At 40.0% G+C, this 17,120-nt stretch overlaps 1 protein-coding gene and 20 non-coding genes across 21 annotated transcripts in view; 20 read left to right on the forward strand and 1 right to left on the reverse strand.

Annotated features, from left to right (window-relative positions):
• The first annotated feature begins 1 nt into the window (after position 1).
• On the forward strand, positions 2-74 carry TRNAK-CUU (transfer RNA lysine (anticodon CUU)). The gene has a single exon. It is a non-coding gene; the product is annotated as a tRNA-Lys (tRNA).
• A 269-nt stretch (positions 75-343) lies between these two features.
• Positions 344-416, forward strand: TRNAK-CUU (transfer RNA lysine (anticodon CUU)). Its single transcript has one exon. It is a non-coding gene; the product is annotated as a tRNA-Lys (tRNA).
• Positions 417-514: 98 nt separating this feature from the next.
• TRNAK-CUU (transfer RNA lysine (anticodon CUU)) lies at positions 515-587 on the forward strand. Its single transcript has one exon. It is a non-coding gene; the product is annotated as a tRNA-Lys (tRNA).
• A 268-nt stretch (positions 588-855) lies between these two features.
• Positions 856-928, forward strand: TRNAK-CUU (transfer RNA lysine (anticodon CUU)). The gene has a single exon. It is a non-coding gene; the product is annotated as a tRNA-Lys (tRNA).
• Positions 929-1,026: 98 nt separating this feature from the next.
• Positions 1,027-1,099, forward strand: TRNAK-CUU (transfer RNA lysine (anticodon CUU)). The gene has a single exon. It is a non-coding gene; the product is annotated as a tRNA-Lys (tRNA).
• A 98-nt stretch (positions 1,100-1,197) lies between these two features.
• Positions 1,198-1,270, forward strand: TRNAK-CUU (transfer RNA lysine (anticodon CUU)). Its single transcript has one exon. It is a non-coding gene; the product is annotated as a tRNA-Lys (tRNA).
• A 268-nt stretch (positions 1,271-1,538) lies between these two features.
• Positions 1,539-1,611, forward strand: TRNAK-CUU (transfer RNA lysine (anticodon CUU)). Its single transcript has one exon. It is a non-coding gene; the product is annotated as a tRNA-Lys (tRNA).
• Positions 1,612-1,708: 97 nt separating this feature from the next.
• Positions 1,709-1,781, forward strand: TRNAN-AUU (transfer RNA asparagine (anticodon AUU)). The gene has a single exon. It is a non-coding gene; the product is annotated as a tRNA-Asn (tRNA).
• Positions 1,782-1,879: 98 nt separating this feature from the next.
• On the forward strand, positions 1,880-1,952 carry TRNAK-CUU (transfer RNA lysine (anticodon CUU)). Its single transcript has one exon. It is a non-coding gene; the product is annotated as a tRNA-Lys (tRNA).
• Positions 1,953-2,221: 269 nt separating this feature from the next.
• On the forward strand, positions 2,222-2,294 carry TRNAK-CUU (transfer RNA lysine (anticodon CUU)). The gene has a single exon. It is a non-coding gene; the product is annotated as a tRNA-Lys (tRNA).
• Positions 2,295-2,563: 269 nt separating this feature from the next.
• Positions 2,564-2,636, forward strand: TRNAK-CUU (transfer RNA lysine (anticodon CUU)). Its single transcript has one exon. It is a non-coding gene; the product is annotated as a tRNA-Lys (tRNA).
• A 98-nt stretch (positions 2,637-2,734) lies between these two features.
• Positions 2,735-2,807, forward strand: TRNAK-CUU (transfer RNA lysine (anticodon CUU)). Its single transcript has one exon. It is a non-coding gene; the product is annotated as a tRNA-Lys (tRNA).
• A 97-nt stretch (positions 2,808-2,904) lies between these two features.
• Positions 2,905-2,977, forward strand: TRNAN-AUU (transfer RNA asparagine (anticodon AUU)). The gene has a single exon. It is a non-coding gene; the product is annotated as a tRNA-Asn (tRNA).
• Positions 2,978-3,075: 98 nt separating this feature from the next.
• Positions 3,076-3,148, forward strand: TRNAK-CUU (transfer RNA lysine (anticodon CUU)). The gene has a single exon. It is a non-coding gene; the product is annotated as a tRNA-Lys (tRNA).
• Positions 3,149-3,588: 440 nt separating this feature from the next.
• TRNAK-CUU (transfer RNA lysine (anticodon CUU)) lies at positions 3,589-3,661 on the forward strand. Its single transcript has one exon. It is a non-coding gene; the product is annotated as a tRNA-Lys (tRNA).
• Positions 3,662-3,930: 269 nt separating this feature from the next.
• TRNAK-CUU (transfer RNA lysine (anticodon CUU)) lies at positions 3,931-4,003 on the forward strand. The gene has a single exon. It is a non-coding gene; the product is annotated as a tRNA-Lys (tRNA).
• Positions 4,004-4,101: 98 nt separating this feature from the next.
• Positions 4,102-4,174, forward strand: TRNAK-CUU (transfer RNA lysine (anticodon CUU)). The gene has a single exon. It is a non-coding gene; the product is annotated as a tRNA-Lys (tRNA).
• A 97-nt stretch (positions 4,175-4,271) lies between these two features.
• On the forward strand, positions 4,272-4,344 carry TRNAN-AUU (transfer RNA asparagine (anticodon AUU)). Its single transcript has one exon. It is a non-coding gene; the product is annotated as a tRNA-Asn (tRNA).
• A 98-nt stretch (positions 4,345-4,442) lies between these two features.
• TRNAK-CUU (transfer RNA lysine (anticodon CUU)) lies at positions 4,443-4,515 on the forward strand. Its single transcript has one exon. It is a non-coding gene; the product is annotated as a tRNA-Lys (tRNA).
• Positions 4,516-6,016: 1,501 nt separating this feature from the next.
• TRNAK-CUU (transfer RNA lysine (anticodon CUU)) lies at positions 6,017-6,089 on the forward strand. The gene has a single exon. It is a non-coding gene; the product is annotated as a tRNA-Lys (tRNA).
• A 5,032-nt stretch (positions 6,090-11,121) lies between these two features.
• Positions 11,122-17,120, reverse strand: part of LOC149596160 (uncharacterized) — a 144,673-nt gene continuing 138,674 nt past the window's right edge. Inside the window, exon 23 of the mRNA XM_089861322.1 lies at positions 11,122-15,442. Within this exon, the coding sequence (XP_089717448.1) occupies positions 15,423-15,442 (20 nt within the window). The 3' untranslated portion in view covers positions 11,122-15,422. The remainder of the gene's footprint in view (positions 15,443-17,120) is intronic.

The following is a 17,120-nucleotide window of genomic DNA, read 5'->3' on the forward strand; positions in this document are numbered from 1 at the left end:
AGCCCGGCTAGCTCAGTCGGTAGAGCACGAGACTCTTAATCTCGGGGTCGTGGGTTCGAGCCCCGCGTTGGGCGCTAAACAACAATTTTGAGGTTTTTCCCTTACACTAAAACTAGTATAACCGCAATAGATAACCCATTTACTGAAATTCAATTAAAATGCTTGGATACAAGCTCGACTTGCTCCGTCGGTAGAGCACGAGACTCTTAATCTCGGGGTCGTGGGTTCGAGCCCGAGTTTGGGCGCTAATCAACCATTTTGGACTTCGCCAATACACTAAGACTCTAGATTCTCGCAAAAGATTGTTCATTTACTGGAATTCATTTAAAGTGCATGGATACAAGCCCGGCTAGCTCAGTCGGTAGAGCACGAGACTCTTAATCTCGGGGTCGTGGGTTCGAGACCCACGTTGGGCGCTAATCAACAATTTTGAACTTTGCCAATACACTAAAACTCTAGATTCTCGCAAAAGATTGTTCATTTACTGGAATTCATTTAAAGTGCATGGATACAAGCCCGGCTAGCTCAGTCGGTAGAGCCCGAGACTCTTAATCTCGGGGTCGTGGGTTCGCGCCACACGTTGGGCGCTACGTGACAATTTTGAACTTTGCCAGTACACTTATACTCTAGATTCTCGAAAAAGAGAGTCCATTTACTAAAATTCATTTAAATACATGGTTACAAGCCCTGCTAGCTCAGTCGGTAGAGCACGAGACTTTTAATCTCGGGGTCGTGGGTTCGAGCTCTACGTTGGGCGCTAATCAACAATTTTGAACTTTGCCAATACACTAAAACTCTAGATTCCCGCAAAAGATTGTTCATTTACTGGAATTCATTTAAAGTGCATAAACACAAGCCCGGCTAGCTCAGTCGGTAGAGCACGAAACTCTTAATCTCGGGGTCGTGGGTTCGAGCCCCACGTTGGGCGCTAATAAACAATTTTGGACTTTGCCAATACACTAAAACTCTAGATTCTCGCAAAAGATTGTTCATTTACTGGAATTCATTTAAAGTACATGGATACAAGCCCGGCTAGCTCAGTCGGTAGAGCACGAGACTCTTAATCTCGGGGTCGTGGGTTCGCGCCCCACGTTGGGCGCTAATCAACAATTTTGAACTTTGCCAATACACTAAATTTCTAGATTCTCGCAAAAGATTGTTCATTTACTGGAATTCAGTTAAAGTGCATGGGTACAAGCCTGGCTAGCTCAGTCGGTAGAGCACGAGACTCTTAATCTCGGGGTCGTGGGTTCGAGCCCCAAGTTGGGCGCTAAACATTAATTTTGAGGTTTTCCCATATACTAAAAGTCGAGATACCCGCAATAGATAACCCATTTACTGAAATTCAATTAAAATGCATGGATACAAGCCCGGCTAGCTCAGTCGGTAGAGCACGAGGCTCTTAATCTCGGGGTCGTGGGTTCCAGCCCTAGTGGGCGCTAAACAACAATTTTGAGGTTTTTCCCTTACACTAAAACTCTAGATTCTCGCAAACGATTGTTCATTTACTGGAATTCATTTAAAGTGCATGGACACAAGCCCGGCTAGCTCAGTCGGTAGAGCACGAGACTCTTAATCTCGGGGTCGTGGGTTCGAGCCCCACGTTGGGCGGTACGTGACAATTTTGAACTTTGCCAGTACACTTATACTCTAGATTCTCGAAAAAGAGAGTCCATTTACTAAAATTCATTTAAATGCATGGATACAAGCCCGGCTAGCTCAGTCGGTAGAGCATGAGACTATTAATCTTGGGGTCGTGGGTTCGAGCCCCACGTTGGGCGCTAATCAACAATTTTGAACTTTGCCAATACACTAAAACTCTAGATTCTCGCAAAAGATTGTTCATTTACTGGAATTCATTTAAAATGCATGGATACAAGCCCGGCTAGCTCAGTCGGTAGAGCACGAGGATCTTAATCGCGGGGTCGTGGGTTCGAGCCCCACGTTGGGCGCTAAACATTAATTTTGAGGTTTTCCCGTATACTAAAGGTCGAGATACCCGCAATAGATAACCCATTTACTGAAATTCAATTAAAATGCATGGATACAAGCCAGGCTAGCTCAGTCGGTAGAGCACGAGACTCTTAATCTCGGGGTCGTGGGTTCGAGCCTGAGTTTGGGCGCTAAGCAACAATTTTGAACTTTGACAATACACTAAAACTCTAGATTCTCGCAAAAGATTGTTCATTTACTGGAATTCATTTAAAGTGCATGGATACAAGCCCGGCTAGCTCAGTCGGTAGAGCACGAGACTCTTAATCTCGGGGTCGTGGGGTCGAGCCCCACGTTGGGCGCTAAACAACAATTTTGAGGTTTTTCCCTTACACTAAAACTAGTATACCCGCAATAGATAACCCATTTACTGAAATTCAATTAAAATGCTTGGATACAAGCTCGACTTGCTCCGTCGGTAGAGCACGAGACTCTTAATCTCGGGGTCGTGGGTTCGAGCCCGAGTTTGGGCGCTAAGCAACAATTTTGAACTTTGCCAATACACTAAAACTCTAGATTCTCGCAAAAGATTGTTCATTTACTGGAATTCATTTAAAATGCATGAATACAAGCCCGGCTAGCTCAGTCGGTAGAGCACGAAACTCTTAATCTCGGGGTCGTGGGTTCGAGCCCCACGTTGGGCGCTAATCAACAATTTTGAACTTTGCCAATACACTAAAACTCTAGATTCTCGCAAAAGATTGTTCATTTACTGGAATTCATTTAAAGTGCATGGACACAAGCCCGGCTAGCTCAGTCGGTAGAGCACGAGACTCTTAATCTCGGGGTCGTGGGTTCGAGCCTCACGTTGGGCAGTACGTGACAATTTTGAGCTTTGCCAGTACACCTATACTCTAGATTCTCGAAAAAGAGAGTCCATTTACTAAAATTCATTTAAATGCATGGATACAAGCCCGGCTAGCTCAGTCGGTAGAGCATGAGACTATTAATCTTGGGGTCGTGGGTTCGAGCCCCACGTTGGGCGCTAATCAACAATTTTGAACTTTGCCAATACACTAAAACTCTAGATTCTCGCAAAAGATTGTTCATTTACTGGAATTCATTTAAAATGCATGGATACAAGCCCGGCTAGCTCAGTCGGTAGAGCACGAGGCTCTTAATCGCGGGGTCGTAGGTTCGAGCCCCACGTTGGGCGCTAAACATTAATTTTGAGGTTTTCCCGTACACTCAAAGTCGAGATACCCGCAATAGATAACCCATTTACTGAAATTCAATTAAAATGCATTGATACAAGGCCGGCTAGCTCAGTCGGTAGAGCACGAGGCTGTTAATCTCGGGGTCGTGGGTTCGAGCCCCACGTTGGGCGCTAAACATTAATTTTGAGGTTTTCCCGTATACTAAAGGTCGAGATACCCGCAATAGATAACCCATTTACTGAAATTCAATTAAAATGCATGGATACAAGCCAGGCTAGCTCAGTCGGTAGAGCACGAGACTCTTAATCTCGGGGTCGTGGGTTCGAGCCTGAGTTTGGGCGCTAAGCAACAATTTTGAACTTTGACAATACACTAAAACTCTAGATTCTCGCAAAAGATTGTTCATTTACTGGAATTCATTTAAAGTGCATGGATACAAGCCCGGCTAGCTCAGTCGGTAGAGCACGAGACTCTTAATCTCGGGGTCGTGGGTTCGAGCCTCACGTTGGGCGCTAAACAACAATTTTGAGGTTTTTCCCTTACACTAAAACTAGTATACCCGCAATAGATAACCCATTTACTGAAATTCAATTAAAATGCTTGGATACAAGCTCGACTTGCTCCGTCGGTAGAGCACGAGACTCTTAATCTCGGGGTCGTGGGTTCGAGCCCGAGTTTGGGCGCTAAGCAACAATTTTGAACTTTGCCAATACACTAAAACTCTAGATTCTCGCAAAAGATTGTTCATTTACTGGAATTCATTTAAAATGCATGAATACAAGCCCAGCTAGCTCAGTCGGTAGAGCACGAAACTCTTAATCTCGGGGTCGTGGGTTCGAGCCCCACGTTGGGCGCTAATCAACAATTTTGAACTTTGCCAATACACTAAAACTCTAGATTCTCGCAAAAGATTGTTCATTTACTGGAATTCATTTAAAGTGCATGGACACAAGCCCGGCTAGCTCAGTCGGTAGAGCACGAGACTCTTAATCTCGGGGTCGTGGGTTCGAGCCCCACGTTGGGCAGTACGTGACAATTTTGAACTTTGCCAGTACACTTATACTCTAGATTCTCGAAAAAGAGAGTCCATTTACTAAAATTCATTTAAATGCATGGATACAAGCCCGGCTAGCTCAGTCGGTAGAGCATGAGACTATTAATCTTGGGGTCGTGGGTTCGAGCCCCACGTTGGGCGCTAATCAACAATTTTGAACTTTGCCAATACACTAAAACTCTAGATTCTCGCAAAAGATTGTTCATTTACTGGAATTCATTTAAAATGCATGGATACAAGCCCGGCTAGCTCAGTCGGTAGAGCACGAGGCTCTTAATCGCGGGGTCGTAGGTTCGAGCCCCACGTTGGGCGCTAAACATTAATTTTGAGGTTTTCCCGTACACTCAAAGTCGAGATACCCGCAATAGATAACCCATTTACTGAAATTCAATTAAAATGCATTGATACAAGGCCGGCTAGCTCAGTCGGTAGAGCACGAGGCTGTTAATCTCGGGGTCGTGGGTTCGAGCCCCACGTTGGGCGCTAAACATCAATTTTGAGGTTTTTCCATTACACTAAAACTAGTATACACGCAATAGATAACCCATTTACTGAAATTCAATTAAAATGCTTGGATACAAGCTCGACTTGCTCCGTCGGTAGAGCACGAGACTCTTAATCTCGGGGTCGTGGGTTCGAGCCCGAGTTTGGGCGCTAAGCAACAATTTTGAACTTTGCCAATACACTAAAACTCTAGATTCTCGCAAAAGATTGTTCATTAACAGGACCTGAGCAAACTATAGCTTAACCTGCTACTAGTACGACCAGGAAGAATTGATGTAAACTGGAGTTGAAATTTCATCATGTGCGACCTGCGGCCCAGAAACTCTCCCATAGTCCCAGTGTGTGTAGAACATAATTTTTTCGCTGTTATCTGCCAAAATCAATCTTTCTAGGTAGTGCCGCCTCCTCACTTGAATTTTTCATGATATATTAAGGTTTAAAGGAACAAAATACTAGATTACTTTTTTCACTTCCATGTCCCTCTGCTACCTAGAAGCAAACTTTCCTCTCTTTTTGCTACTCATTACCGGTGCCATTCCCTTAACTTTCTGTTCGTTATAACTACTATCATGAGTTTATTTATTTCAAACCAAAATATAAAAAAATGGATTATTTTTCCTTTTGTGCTACTTAGAATTTACAAATGTATATAACGTTGTGCCGTGCCATATCAAATAGTCTCTAACTATTGTTTGAAACTAGAGAGAGAAATTGGTCAGTAACACTGACCATGCCCTGAACTATGAGAAAGAACAATACGACGGTTCACTAAAGTACACTTGATATCACATCATTTTGCAAAACCGCGAGTAAAAATGTTACTGTCCCTATTGAATTTTGCGACATTGGTTTTAGAATAATTAAAATGTTCCACTGCGAAGCGTGCCGGTCACGAATGGGGATGTAGCGTCTTTAGGAACCTTTTAAAACGCAAAACCATACACGTACTCTCCCAAAAGTAATTAATGTAATGATAAAATGTTTTCGGGGAATGGAATTGTGGTCGAAAAGCCGAGATAAGTAAATTTTTGAAATTGATTACCAGTAAAATAATTTATTTCAACGGAAAACGGTAAAGGAACGTTGTTTTTTCTTAAGCATGCATTTAAGTTTCAATTAAAAAGAAAAATTAATATCTGATCCTTCAGACAAGTGATAACCTCAGTCTTATCGAAACTTTTTCGGTCTTGATTCTAATCAGGACATTTTTGATTAATAACACTTTTGAACTTTGCCAGTACACTTAAACTCTAGATTCCAGCAAAAGATAGTCCATTTACTGAAATTCATTTAAGATGCTTGGATACAAGACCGGCTAGCTCAGTTGGTAGAACACGAGACTCTTAATCTCGGGGTCGTGGGTTCGAGCCCCACGTTGGACGCTCAACTTCATTTTTTAGGTTTTGCCTTTACCCCTAAACTATAGATTCCCGCAAAAAATAGCCCATTTACTCAAATTCAATTCAAAACGCATAGTTACAAGCCCGGCTAGCTCAGTCTTAAGGGCACGAGACTCAATCATGGACCCGTGGTTTCAATCCCCACGTTGGGCACTAATCATTATATTAGGTGTATGAGTTATAATTTAAGAGTACTGTTTTGTTATTACAAAAATAGTTAAAAAGAATTTAGATTGTTACAAGGTGAAGTCTGAGCGCGAACTGAGGAGAGGTTATTTGGCTTGCTGGCTTTGAGGTCAATTTCTATTAGCGGTAGTGGAGCCATCTGTTATCGAATATGTGATAGAAAGGAAGGCGCGTAACTTAAAAGTTAGTCCCGTGTTATTTATGATATGGCCCTAACATCACTTTCCCCGCTAAAAATAATTATATATTAAATGTTACACGAGGCTTGCGCTTACGAAGTGAACGGCGTGGTGCGGTGACTGCGGTTCATGCGGCTATGTCGAGACCTGGGGAAGCGGTGGAAGGCGTTTGCATAGACTATTTTGGTCAATGGTTTGACCAGGGTTGGCAACTGAAGCAATCTCGGCCCATGAGGGAAGGACCTGACCCCTCATATATCAAAAGCGGTAAACGCTAGAACTTGTCATTGTATCCGACTTTAACCAACAACTCGCCCTTAATTTTGACGTTCTGACCCGTAAAGGATGCGAGTGTGTGTTTATTCTCTTGTAGGCTTTCCAGATAAGTTTCTATGACTTGGTGTGTTTCGGGAACTAAGGTAGTTGTTTATTTAGACAAGGAAGTAAAATCGGCGGTGACGAAGCGACGTTGGTGGTAGATAAAGCTTCGTGTTGTACATCGTTCTGCGGCTTGATTGTGGAACGAATGTGAAAGATATCATATTCAGGTGGCTGTTCGTCTGGAATATCTTCCTTCGTGGGTTCTTCATCATGAATATAGTGGGCTGTGTCGCCGGAGCGACGTCTGGTATTGTTTGAGCTTGGTGTGAGAGATCCATGTCTCGCCCGACTACGATTAGGGCTTGGACGTGCGTTACGCGACTGATTTTGCCTACGAAGCTCAGTTTGGTTGCGTGATTTTCTGCAAGCGATAGCTAAATGTCCTTTGATGTCACATTGAAAACATTCAACATCTCTATATTTGCACTCCCATTCGTGATTTTTGGCACTGGAACAGCGAATACATGGGTAATGCGAGGCACTTGGTTTGACTCCGCGATTGTTAAGTGCGGTTGTGTCTGGCAATTGTGAGTTGGACGTTGTGTTATTTGACTTTTGTTGTCTTCTTTTGAAATGTGATAATTTATTAATTTGACCCGAGTCCTGTTGTGATTTGATATCGAGGATCTCCTTCTCTACGGTTTCGAGTGATTGAGCTATAGTTATGGCTTTCTTGCTATCGAGAGCTGTTTCTGCGAGGCTAAAGATAGCTCATTCACTGATATTCACCGATATTCAATGAAAAACGCATGTTCACAAGCCCGGCAAGCTCAGTCGGTAGAACACGGAGCTCTTAATCTCGGGGTCGTGGGTTCGAGCTCCACGTTGGGCGCTAAACGTTACATTAATTTTGAAGTTTGCCCGTACACTAAAACTCTAGATTCCCGCAAAAGGTATCCTATTTACTGAAATCTGGGAGCACGCACTGGCATCCTTTTCTCGAAGCAACTCGTGGCACTTTTAAGCCCACTGTATCTTCGTGATGGGTACAGGTAAAAGCCTGAAATTTTGCTTGCCGCGAGGACTTTCAATCGTAGCTATAGTTTCCAAATTTCAAGTTCCTACCCTAAATACTTTTCGAAATATCGCAGGTGAAATTTACCTTATTTTGTCACTCACTCACTCACCGATCATCAAAATTCTAAGGTACTTCTAGAGGAGATAGAAACTTAAAATCCAGGATTTAGTTTTCATTTATTTTATAAAGCACAGAAAAATTAAAACATCCTGAAATTTTTAAAAAATTGTTCTTTAGTTCTTTATTTTAAAACTAGATGGCGCTGCCGTCTTTTCAACATAAATAGTGTGTGTTCTTGATGAAAGGACGTAATGGTCCAAAGTTAACCGAAAGTTAAATATATAATAAAGCTAATAGGAGTACTAGTTTAAAAGAAATGTGTCGTAACTGATGCTACATTCTTTTATAAGATATCGCGTACAATCTTTATTGCATATTCTCTCCGGGTCGAAAGGGGTAATTCAGCGTAAATATGGACTAACGTTAGCAATTATATTGGCAAACGAAGTACCACGAGAGGGTCTTGTTTTAATATAACTACCGAAGTATAACGAGAGATTCTACAAAAAGAAGTGAGATCCTATGAAAAACATTTACATGTACAAAAATGGGCCAAGCCTCGCTTCGTGCCCTCTCAGCCGTAAAACGTTCTGAGATCCCATGTAGAGCCAAGTCTGTCTTTTGTTCTCATTCAATCGCCAATTGAACAATTATGTTATAAATTAAGTCCTTTTCCTAATTAATAACAGAAGAAAATAGGGGAAGTGGGTAGCCGTAGCCTTGAGCCATACAAGTCGTCCAGTGATTCTCACTTACAATGGTCGATTCCCCTACCACCCTTAAAATTTGAATCTGGCCAATCGGCGCGAAGCATAAAATAGTACCAGATTTCATTGCGAACGCCACCATGTAGCGAACTGTGGAACTAACTTGTGTAGTCTGCTTATATTTCTGCTGTGCTTCAGTTTGAGTTAGGGTTACGTCAGGCAACGGGTTAATGCGGATATTGGTTTAATTAAGGACGAAAATTCGGTTATTTAATAAAATGAATGTCGTTAAGAGTACGCAGTGTGATTTAACATACAAGGAAACTACCGATAAGAAAAAAAAAAGCTGTGTTGAAAGGAAAAGCAAGATCTACCCAAACCAATCCCAATGTTAAAAATCAAACTACAACAACTTGGATACAACTTTATTACTTTGAACTCTTCCCTATCACAGTTTAAAACTTCGGACAAGTTAATTTTTTCCCTGGAACTTAGAAATACCATTGTATTTAAAAATAAAGACATATTTTAAAATAAGTTATGAATTTAGTACTTACCACTCGATTCCAGCCTCTGCCATTCTGCCTGAGTGCCTCACTGCCTCTAGCAGACGCCTCTAGTCAGTTGGAAGGCGTAGGACCGTACTGTCCACAGAATTACGTCACTCGTGTGTTAATGCGCGTAAAAATCCTATCTCTCTTCACCCCCACGGGGAGGGAAATGGCGCGAAAAATCCGTAAACGGGACGCCTCGCGAAGTTGCCCAAGCTACCCACTTCCCCTATTTTCTTCTGTTAATAACCAATATTCTTTGACTCTATCATTATTATACATCTTTGTTCGTATCAAAAATATCGTGACTTGGCAAGCGCAGGTGTACATAAGGTTATGCATAACTCGCCTATAAACTTGTAAATAGGGTTATGCATAACTCACCATATAATTTGTACATAGGGTTGTGCATGACTCATCTTATAAACTTGTACATATCCCCTCGACCCTAAACGATTTAGTGAATATCCCTTCGATTATTTTAAAATCGGCAACGATTTAGTGAATATCCCTTCGATTATTTTAAAATCGGCGACGATTTAGTGAATATCCCCTCGACTCCCTTTTAATATTACTTACCTGCGATTGCCAAGTCACGATATTTTTGATACGAACAAAGATGTATAATAATGATAGAGTCAAAGAATATTGGTTATTAATTAGGAAAAGGACTTAATTTATAACATAATTGTTCAATTGGCGATTGAATGAGAACAAATGACAGACTTGGCTCTACATGGGATCTCAGAACGTTTTACGGCTGAGAGGGCACGAAGCGAGGCTTGGCCCATTTTTGTACATGTAAATGTTTTTCATAGGATTCAATTAAAATGAATGGTTTCAAGCCCGGCTAGCCCAATCGGTTGAGCACGAGACTCTTAATTTCAGGGTCGTGGATGTGAGCCCCGCGTTGGGCGCTAAATCCAATCTTTTAAGTTTGCCCGTTCAGTAAAACACTATATTCCCGCAAAAGGAAGCTTATTTACTGAAATTCAATTAAGGACGTTGGTTACAAGCCCGGCTAGCTCAATCGGTTGAGCATGAGACTGTTAATCTCGGGGTCGTGGGTTCGAGCCCCACCTCGTGCGATAGGTATTAGTTTTTAAAGAGTTACTGCCATAATTTTCGTCATCCACAAACTTAAAATACGAAAAAAATCCTTGAAAAATCTAGTTTATTATCTAGTTTACTTTTGTATTTGGTTTCGTAGAAATTTATAAAATTGCAATCAAAGTTTTGTGTTTGGAAAAGGCCTAGTTAAATTTTGTTTCGTTTGATGACGTAGTAAGGAGAAATTTTCACTCTAGATGTTGCTCCCGTGACGCCTGTTAGTGTCTCAGCGCCGCGTTAAGCCTATTTTATTCAGATTTGCGCGCCATTAGTAGGCTCCGACAGTCTCGGGCGCACGCGCTTGGCTTTTCCGCGAGATGCCGTGAATGACGTAGCGAGGAGAAAAATCCGCCAAATATCTTCTCCGCTAATTTGCTTTTTCAGCCAAATTTCAAGTTTTCGAAGTGTTTTTTCTGTGTTTTCCCTCATATTTAAATATTAATCAAGCATATTTTTGGAATCAGAAGAGTTAAACTCTCAAAAAAGTAAGGTTTTCTTTAGATTTGAGATAGTTTTTAAATCAGTTCGGTATTCCTTTAAGTTTAACCGTACACTAAGAACTTTAGATTCCCGTAAAAGATAAATATTTTAAAATAATGGACTTAGGTCAGGTTAGATTTAGTTGAGATAAGTGAGGTTACGTTTGGTTTAGATAGTTTAGGTCAGGTTAGGTTTTGTCTGACACCTGATTGTCGTAGACCCTAAACAGAAACCCCTTTGAAAGAAATCACACTTAAATATTTAAGCAAATGTTTTATTTATCATTGAAATGAATTATTAATTTTACCAAAAAAGAAGAGTTTAAAATATGCGTGACTTTGATATTAAATATAGTTGATACCCTTGCCTTTACATTCTTTTACCAAAATATATTTCTAAACTCTTTTCAACAAATATTTTTATTTTACTATTTTCTCAAAGTTTAACAAACATGGTTTTCAAAAGTTGATTGCGATAAACTTTTGCACAGACGTTCCTAGAACTAGGCCGTCTAACTAGTGTTGGCAGACGTCCATTAAATTAGCCTAGGAAGTAAACAATTACAATAGTGTGTATAGCGTAGTCTCTGCTGGGGTAAGAACTCAATGGATTGGGGTTTTAGTTTTTTCCCCTTTAATAAGCCTGTTGAAATATCGAGCTCCTCCCTTGGATATCTTTCTTCACGTGAGCGGGGCGTGACTTCTTCAACTCACGAAAGCTGCATCTCTAAAGAGACCGGAAAACGGGGTTAGATGCCTCTCTATAGCACGGTTGCTTTATATATATAAAAAAAATGAATGACGAAAGGCCGAATGGCTTTGAGTGTTCCCAAATTCACAGCCCCCATCCCTTCCCCCGATGCTATGCTAGAGAGAACTCGGTTTGTACAATGGGAGGCGGGCGTAGAGATTCAGAGTTCAGCCATTAGCTGTTTCTCTACCAGTAGGGTAAATGTTGGCGTAGGAGTCGCGCCTAAACCGGAGGTTTGAGAAACGTCATCGCGAGAGAGGAGTCGCAAACTCTTCTTTTTGTTACTTCTTAGGGTAATTTAATGGACTTCTGCTGTTGGTTTTAAAATTAATGAACAAGAAAACAATTTCTTTTAATACTTCATTGAACCATGTATTTATCTTCAATAATTATTGAAGGTACGTGCGAATAAAGTCTTTTATAGGGCTCTGCTCTTTTGGCCCCTGTACTAAAAAACATGACTTTACCTTCTTCATAGATGGGCCAAAAGTATTGCAGATAACAACATAACTTCATATCTAATTAAAATAAACTGCCTTTGTAGACAAAGCTATGAAAACTAGAACGAAATGAAAAATTCAGCCGTTTTACTTCGAGTATTTCAAAAATTCTAATACATTAGAAACATTTAAGTAACTTCTCTTATTTTTTTATCTTTATAATAATACCTAAGATTGAATGTTTCATATTCAATAACTAATTTAACAAAGGGAAATTTTCAGAATCTTGTATGTAAAATATTGCCTTTAGAAATAATTTCTGTTGTTATTGTTTTATCTGTGCGTGATGCAGCTTTAATAAAGGGGATTCCACGTACAACTATTATGTGATGTGTTTTATTACACATTAAATTGATCGATTAGTATCATTTGGTGCGTATTCCCGTGGCATCAATAAATTAGCTTTTTGTTTCGTAGTAATATCGTCCTACAGTGTAAGCAGTGAGCACAAATAATAATGAGAGTGGGAGAGACCAAATAGTACGTCAGCCCCCCTTTCTTAAACGTTACCAGTTACTTTCTAAGAGAGTGTCTCACATGCGCAATCGGTGCAACAGAAGGGGAAAAATCAGAGAGGTAAGATTACGTTTCGGCCAATAAAAGTGTGAGCCTCTAACCGTATTTTCGTGTTTACCCTTTTTGAATTTCCTTCTGAGGGGATGACGTGCGGTCTTACTCCTCGGCTGTGCGCCGAGGTAGGTGCGCGTGAGAGCCCCATGTTGCCCACGTTACCATTCCCCTTCTCTCTTTGACACTCCTTTCTATTTGTGCTCACTGGGTGAGTGAACTGCGTGTTGTTGAAAAATAATTTTCTTCAAAACTAGTAAAATTTATCTTGTCTATATTTCTTTAATAAGATTAGGCAGCAAAACGGAAAAACATCAGCTGTAACGATGAAACTGGTAAAAGTTGGTTTTATAAAATAGCATGAGCTTTTAGAGAACGTCATTTTCTACGTCATCTCGCTAATGACCACTTAAAGCATAGCCCACTCCATCACGTTGGTTGTTCGAGCACAAGCGTGATCGAGTTGGCTATGCTTAAAATTAAGCCATCCTCAATTACGTCAAGCCTTGGCTAAGTAGTTTTATTCACATTCATTTTAAAATTTAAGTAAGGTGATGATAGAGCTCGGCATTTTCGATCAATTATCTACTTTATTTTATCTTTATCCATACCCGAAAATTATCCACAGAACTAACATGTTAAATCGTATTATAATCCGCACATTTGTTTATAAATAATCGGTTATCCACCAATTTGTGGATAATTGATCGAAAATGCCGAGCTCTAGGTGATGAATGTAAATCAGTGTTCAAATTAGTATTAATATTAATTTATTAAGATTATCTTTCTCGTTTGATGTGGTGCCTTACAAAAATTCCATGATCAAGGCTTAGATTGATCAAAGCGACTGGCCCCAATCTATTTTTGGAAACGGGAATGCTATCCTTCCGCAATACATCTAGGCCACGTGACTTAGAGACGAAGCAACATTCCAACAAGATCAGGGCCGGATTAAAGGGGGGCCGAGGGGGCACTGGCCCCCGGGCGCAAGGCTTGTTGGAGCGCATTGAGTTAAACTATTCCCCCTCAGAAACATTGGATGTTCTTTTTTCCCGGCTTAAGGGGGCGCAATTTTTCACCCGGTGGCCGAGAACTATCTCGGCCCCCGGGTGCAAAATTGCTTAATCCGGCCCTGAACAAGATGGCAAATATGTATTCGTTTAAATGTCACTTCGAAATCATTTCAATAGCTCTATTGCCGTAAAAGTCGCTTTTCCCTTATTGTAAGATTATTGCAGCCTAATCTCTTAAATATGGACTTTGCATACTTATTAGTTATATCCGCACAAATTCAATATAACATTGGGGCGAGTTATCGCAAGTGATAACTATGGTCTAAAGGGTTGGTGTCAACCTCGTGCCGTCTATGAAAGCGCGATAAAAAATGGGTGATTAGTCTTAGGTGTCATCAAACCTTGATCGAAAATCGGCGGATGTCTCGTGAATTCCCCTCGTGCTAATAAAAAAACAAGGTGGTCTAGTTAAATTTTACAGTCTTTAGTTAGCCATAATTTACCGACCAGTTAAACCCTTTCAATAAGTTATCACTCTCGCGAATATTAAAGACGGTAAAATTTTAACTTAACCACCTTGTTGTTTTAGCCACATCGTATATACCATGGGCTATTAGTTTAACCTGGTGTGTAGAAGATGATGATGAAGAAGAAGATGATGTTTTGTTCGATATTTTTAAATAGTACTTCGTAAAACCACTTCTAGGTGGCGCTGGCTCCATAATTTTCTAATTTTTCTTGTCAACGATTTTTAAATCTATAATTTTTATTTTCTTCTCCACCACCACTGGGAATCGAGAGATAGTAAGAGAGAGAACGAAAGTATCTAGGAGTTGTGCTAAGTAAGCTCCGAGAAGGAGAGAGGGTTGCAGAGATAGTAGGAGGGAGAACGAAAGTAGCTAGGAGCTGCGCTGAGTAAGCTCCGAGAGCGGGCGAGGATTCTGTAGTAGAGCTCGGCATTTTCGATCAATTATCTACTTTATTTTATCTTTATCCATACCCGAAAATTATCCACAGAACTAACATGTTAAATCGTATTATAATCCGCACATTTGTTTATAAATAATCGGTTATCCACCAATTTGTGGATAATTGATCGAAAATGCCGAGCTCTATTCTGTAGAACCGCGCTTGGCAATTTTGCCCATAGATTTTTTGGTTTCCTCTTAGCTACAAGGTATCGATAAGACTAATAGTTTTACCTGAGTTGTAGTAGTTGTAGGTTTAGTAGTAGTATTAGTAGTAATTAGATTATTAACGGACGTTGGCGACATGTGATTCACGTTCCCAAGCAGCCATTGAAGAATTATTTCCCCTGACCGGTATATTAGGGGATATTTCACTAGAAGTATATTTATTGTAGTTGAGTACGTAAACGATGTGACTTAATTATGGGTTAGACCATCTTGTTTAATAGCACGAGGGAATTCACGAGACATCCGCCGCTTTTCGTTCAAGGTTTGATGACACCTAAGACTATTCACCTATTTAGATATCGCGCACTCATAGAACGTGAGAGATTGCACCAACCCTTTAAACGATAGTTATCACTTGCGATAACTCGTTTAAAAAGTTCGAGAATCGCCCCTAATATTGCAATGGATTATTTCGTAAAGTGAGAGTGAACCGCGGTATATAAGTTATTCTTTCTACGCTAATTTACAAAGCGCTATTTTCCTGTACATAAACAATGAGTAAAATTAGCTTCCACTTCCAAAACTGCAACGAGAAACGTTCTTTATACCGCGTCGTAATATTCCAGAAATGTTTATAGTATCAACCACGGTGTTTAGGTGGCTGGCTGATTTTCAGATTAATGTTTCCATTGGGGTTCTACAAAAAGAAGAAAAATAATAATACGAAGGTTATTAGAGTACTAGACACGGCAGCAGCTGACCAAATTTGAATACGTCAGATTAGACTTAAAGAAATACGTTCAGCTTTAATTCACAGGGCCCCCAGAAGTCCAATAATTCCTTCAAAATCCTAGATTTTCAAAACTGTCCTATAAAATCCTAAATTTTTCGCAAAATTCCTATAATTTTGAAATTTTCACGAATTTTAAGCAACCCATCGGTTAAACACTGAAGTACTACAATTCCTATAAAATTATATATTTTTAAAACTGTCCAAATCCTATAAAATCCTATATTTTTAGCAAAAATCCTATAAAATCCTATATTTTTGGCAAAAATCCTATAAAATCCTATAATTTTGAAACTTGAGCGAATTTTAAGCAACCTATAGGTTAAACCCTGAAGTTCTATAAAATCCTACATTTTCGGAACCGTCCTATGAAATCCTATATGTTTGGCAAAACTCGTAAAAAATGCTATAATTTGAAATTTGCGTGAGATTTAAGAAACCCATCGGTTAGTTCCCGAACTAGTATAAAATACTATATTTTCAAAACGGTCCTATAAAATCCTACATTTTCAAAACTGTCCTATAAATTTCTATATTTTCAAAACTGTCATATAAAATTCTATATTTTCAAAACTGTCCTATAAAATCCTATAATTTTGAAATTTGCGCGAATATTAAGCAACTCATCGGCTCCACCAGAACTTGGGTCTAAAAAATATCATAAAATGTGGATGGTATCCCTAATATTGTAGCTTAACTAGTTAAATATGCCTCTGTATATATTATGGTTCTGAGAACTGAACGTTCAGTGTCGACCATCATGGACTGAGCTTTGCCATGTGTGGACAAACAGCCAATAGGGAATCTAATAGTTGTCGTCTGCTAGATCAAAAAAAAGCGGTAAATAATTTTCTAGCAGTATTGAACTGTTCTTTAAAAAAACGAAAGAAAAATTAATATTTTAGGGTCCTATATAATCCTGTAATTCTGGAAAAACGTCCTATAAAATCCTATATTTTCACTAAAAAATATCTGTATTTACTATAAATATTTTCAAAATACGTCTGGGACCCTGACAGTCACGATGGTGGAACGTTAGTCAAATAGTTTCGACAAAAATGCTTCAGAACAATGTCGGGATAAGTTAAAGTTGCGTGGGAGGTTGACCCTTATGCTACTTCACATAAACCAAAGATAAATTATCTTTGTCCAATTAATGATACTTCATTTGGGTCTCAAGATAATGAGTGGAAAAAAAATTACGACAACACTTGACCTAAATATGTTGACACATTTTTTTACACCGGAAAGCGTAAGTCCATTAAATTAGCCTAGGAAGTAAACAATTACAATAGCTGGTATAGCGTACGTCTCTGTTGGGGTACGAACTCTTTTTAACTCCATAGATTGGGGGTTAGTATTTCCTCCTTTCCTAAGCATGTTTGATATCTTTCTTCACGTGAGCGGGGCGTGACTTCTTCCGCCCATGAACGCTGCATCTTTAGAGGAACCGGCAAATGGGGTAGATTCCTCTCTACAGCCATAGCTGTCCGCGCTCACCTCAATTTAGCGAGCCCGAGCGCGAATTGAGCGAGGCTCTTCGAAATAATTGATAAAGTCACGAGCCCGAGCCGAGCCCGAAAGT

This window comes from Phalangium opilio, unplaced genomic scaffold (assembly GCF_054372755.1).
Source record: "Phalangium opilio isolate 3A_F unplaced genomic scaffold, DU_Popi_V2 ptg000390l_1, whole genome shotgun sequence".
Classification (NCBI taxonomy): domain Eukaryota; kingdom Metazoa; phylum Arthropoda; class Arachnida; order Opiliones; family Phalangiidae; genus Phalangium; species Phalangium opilio.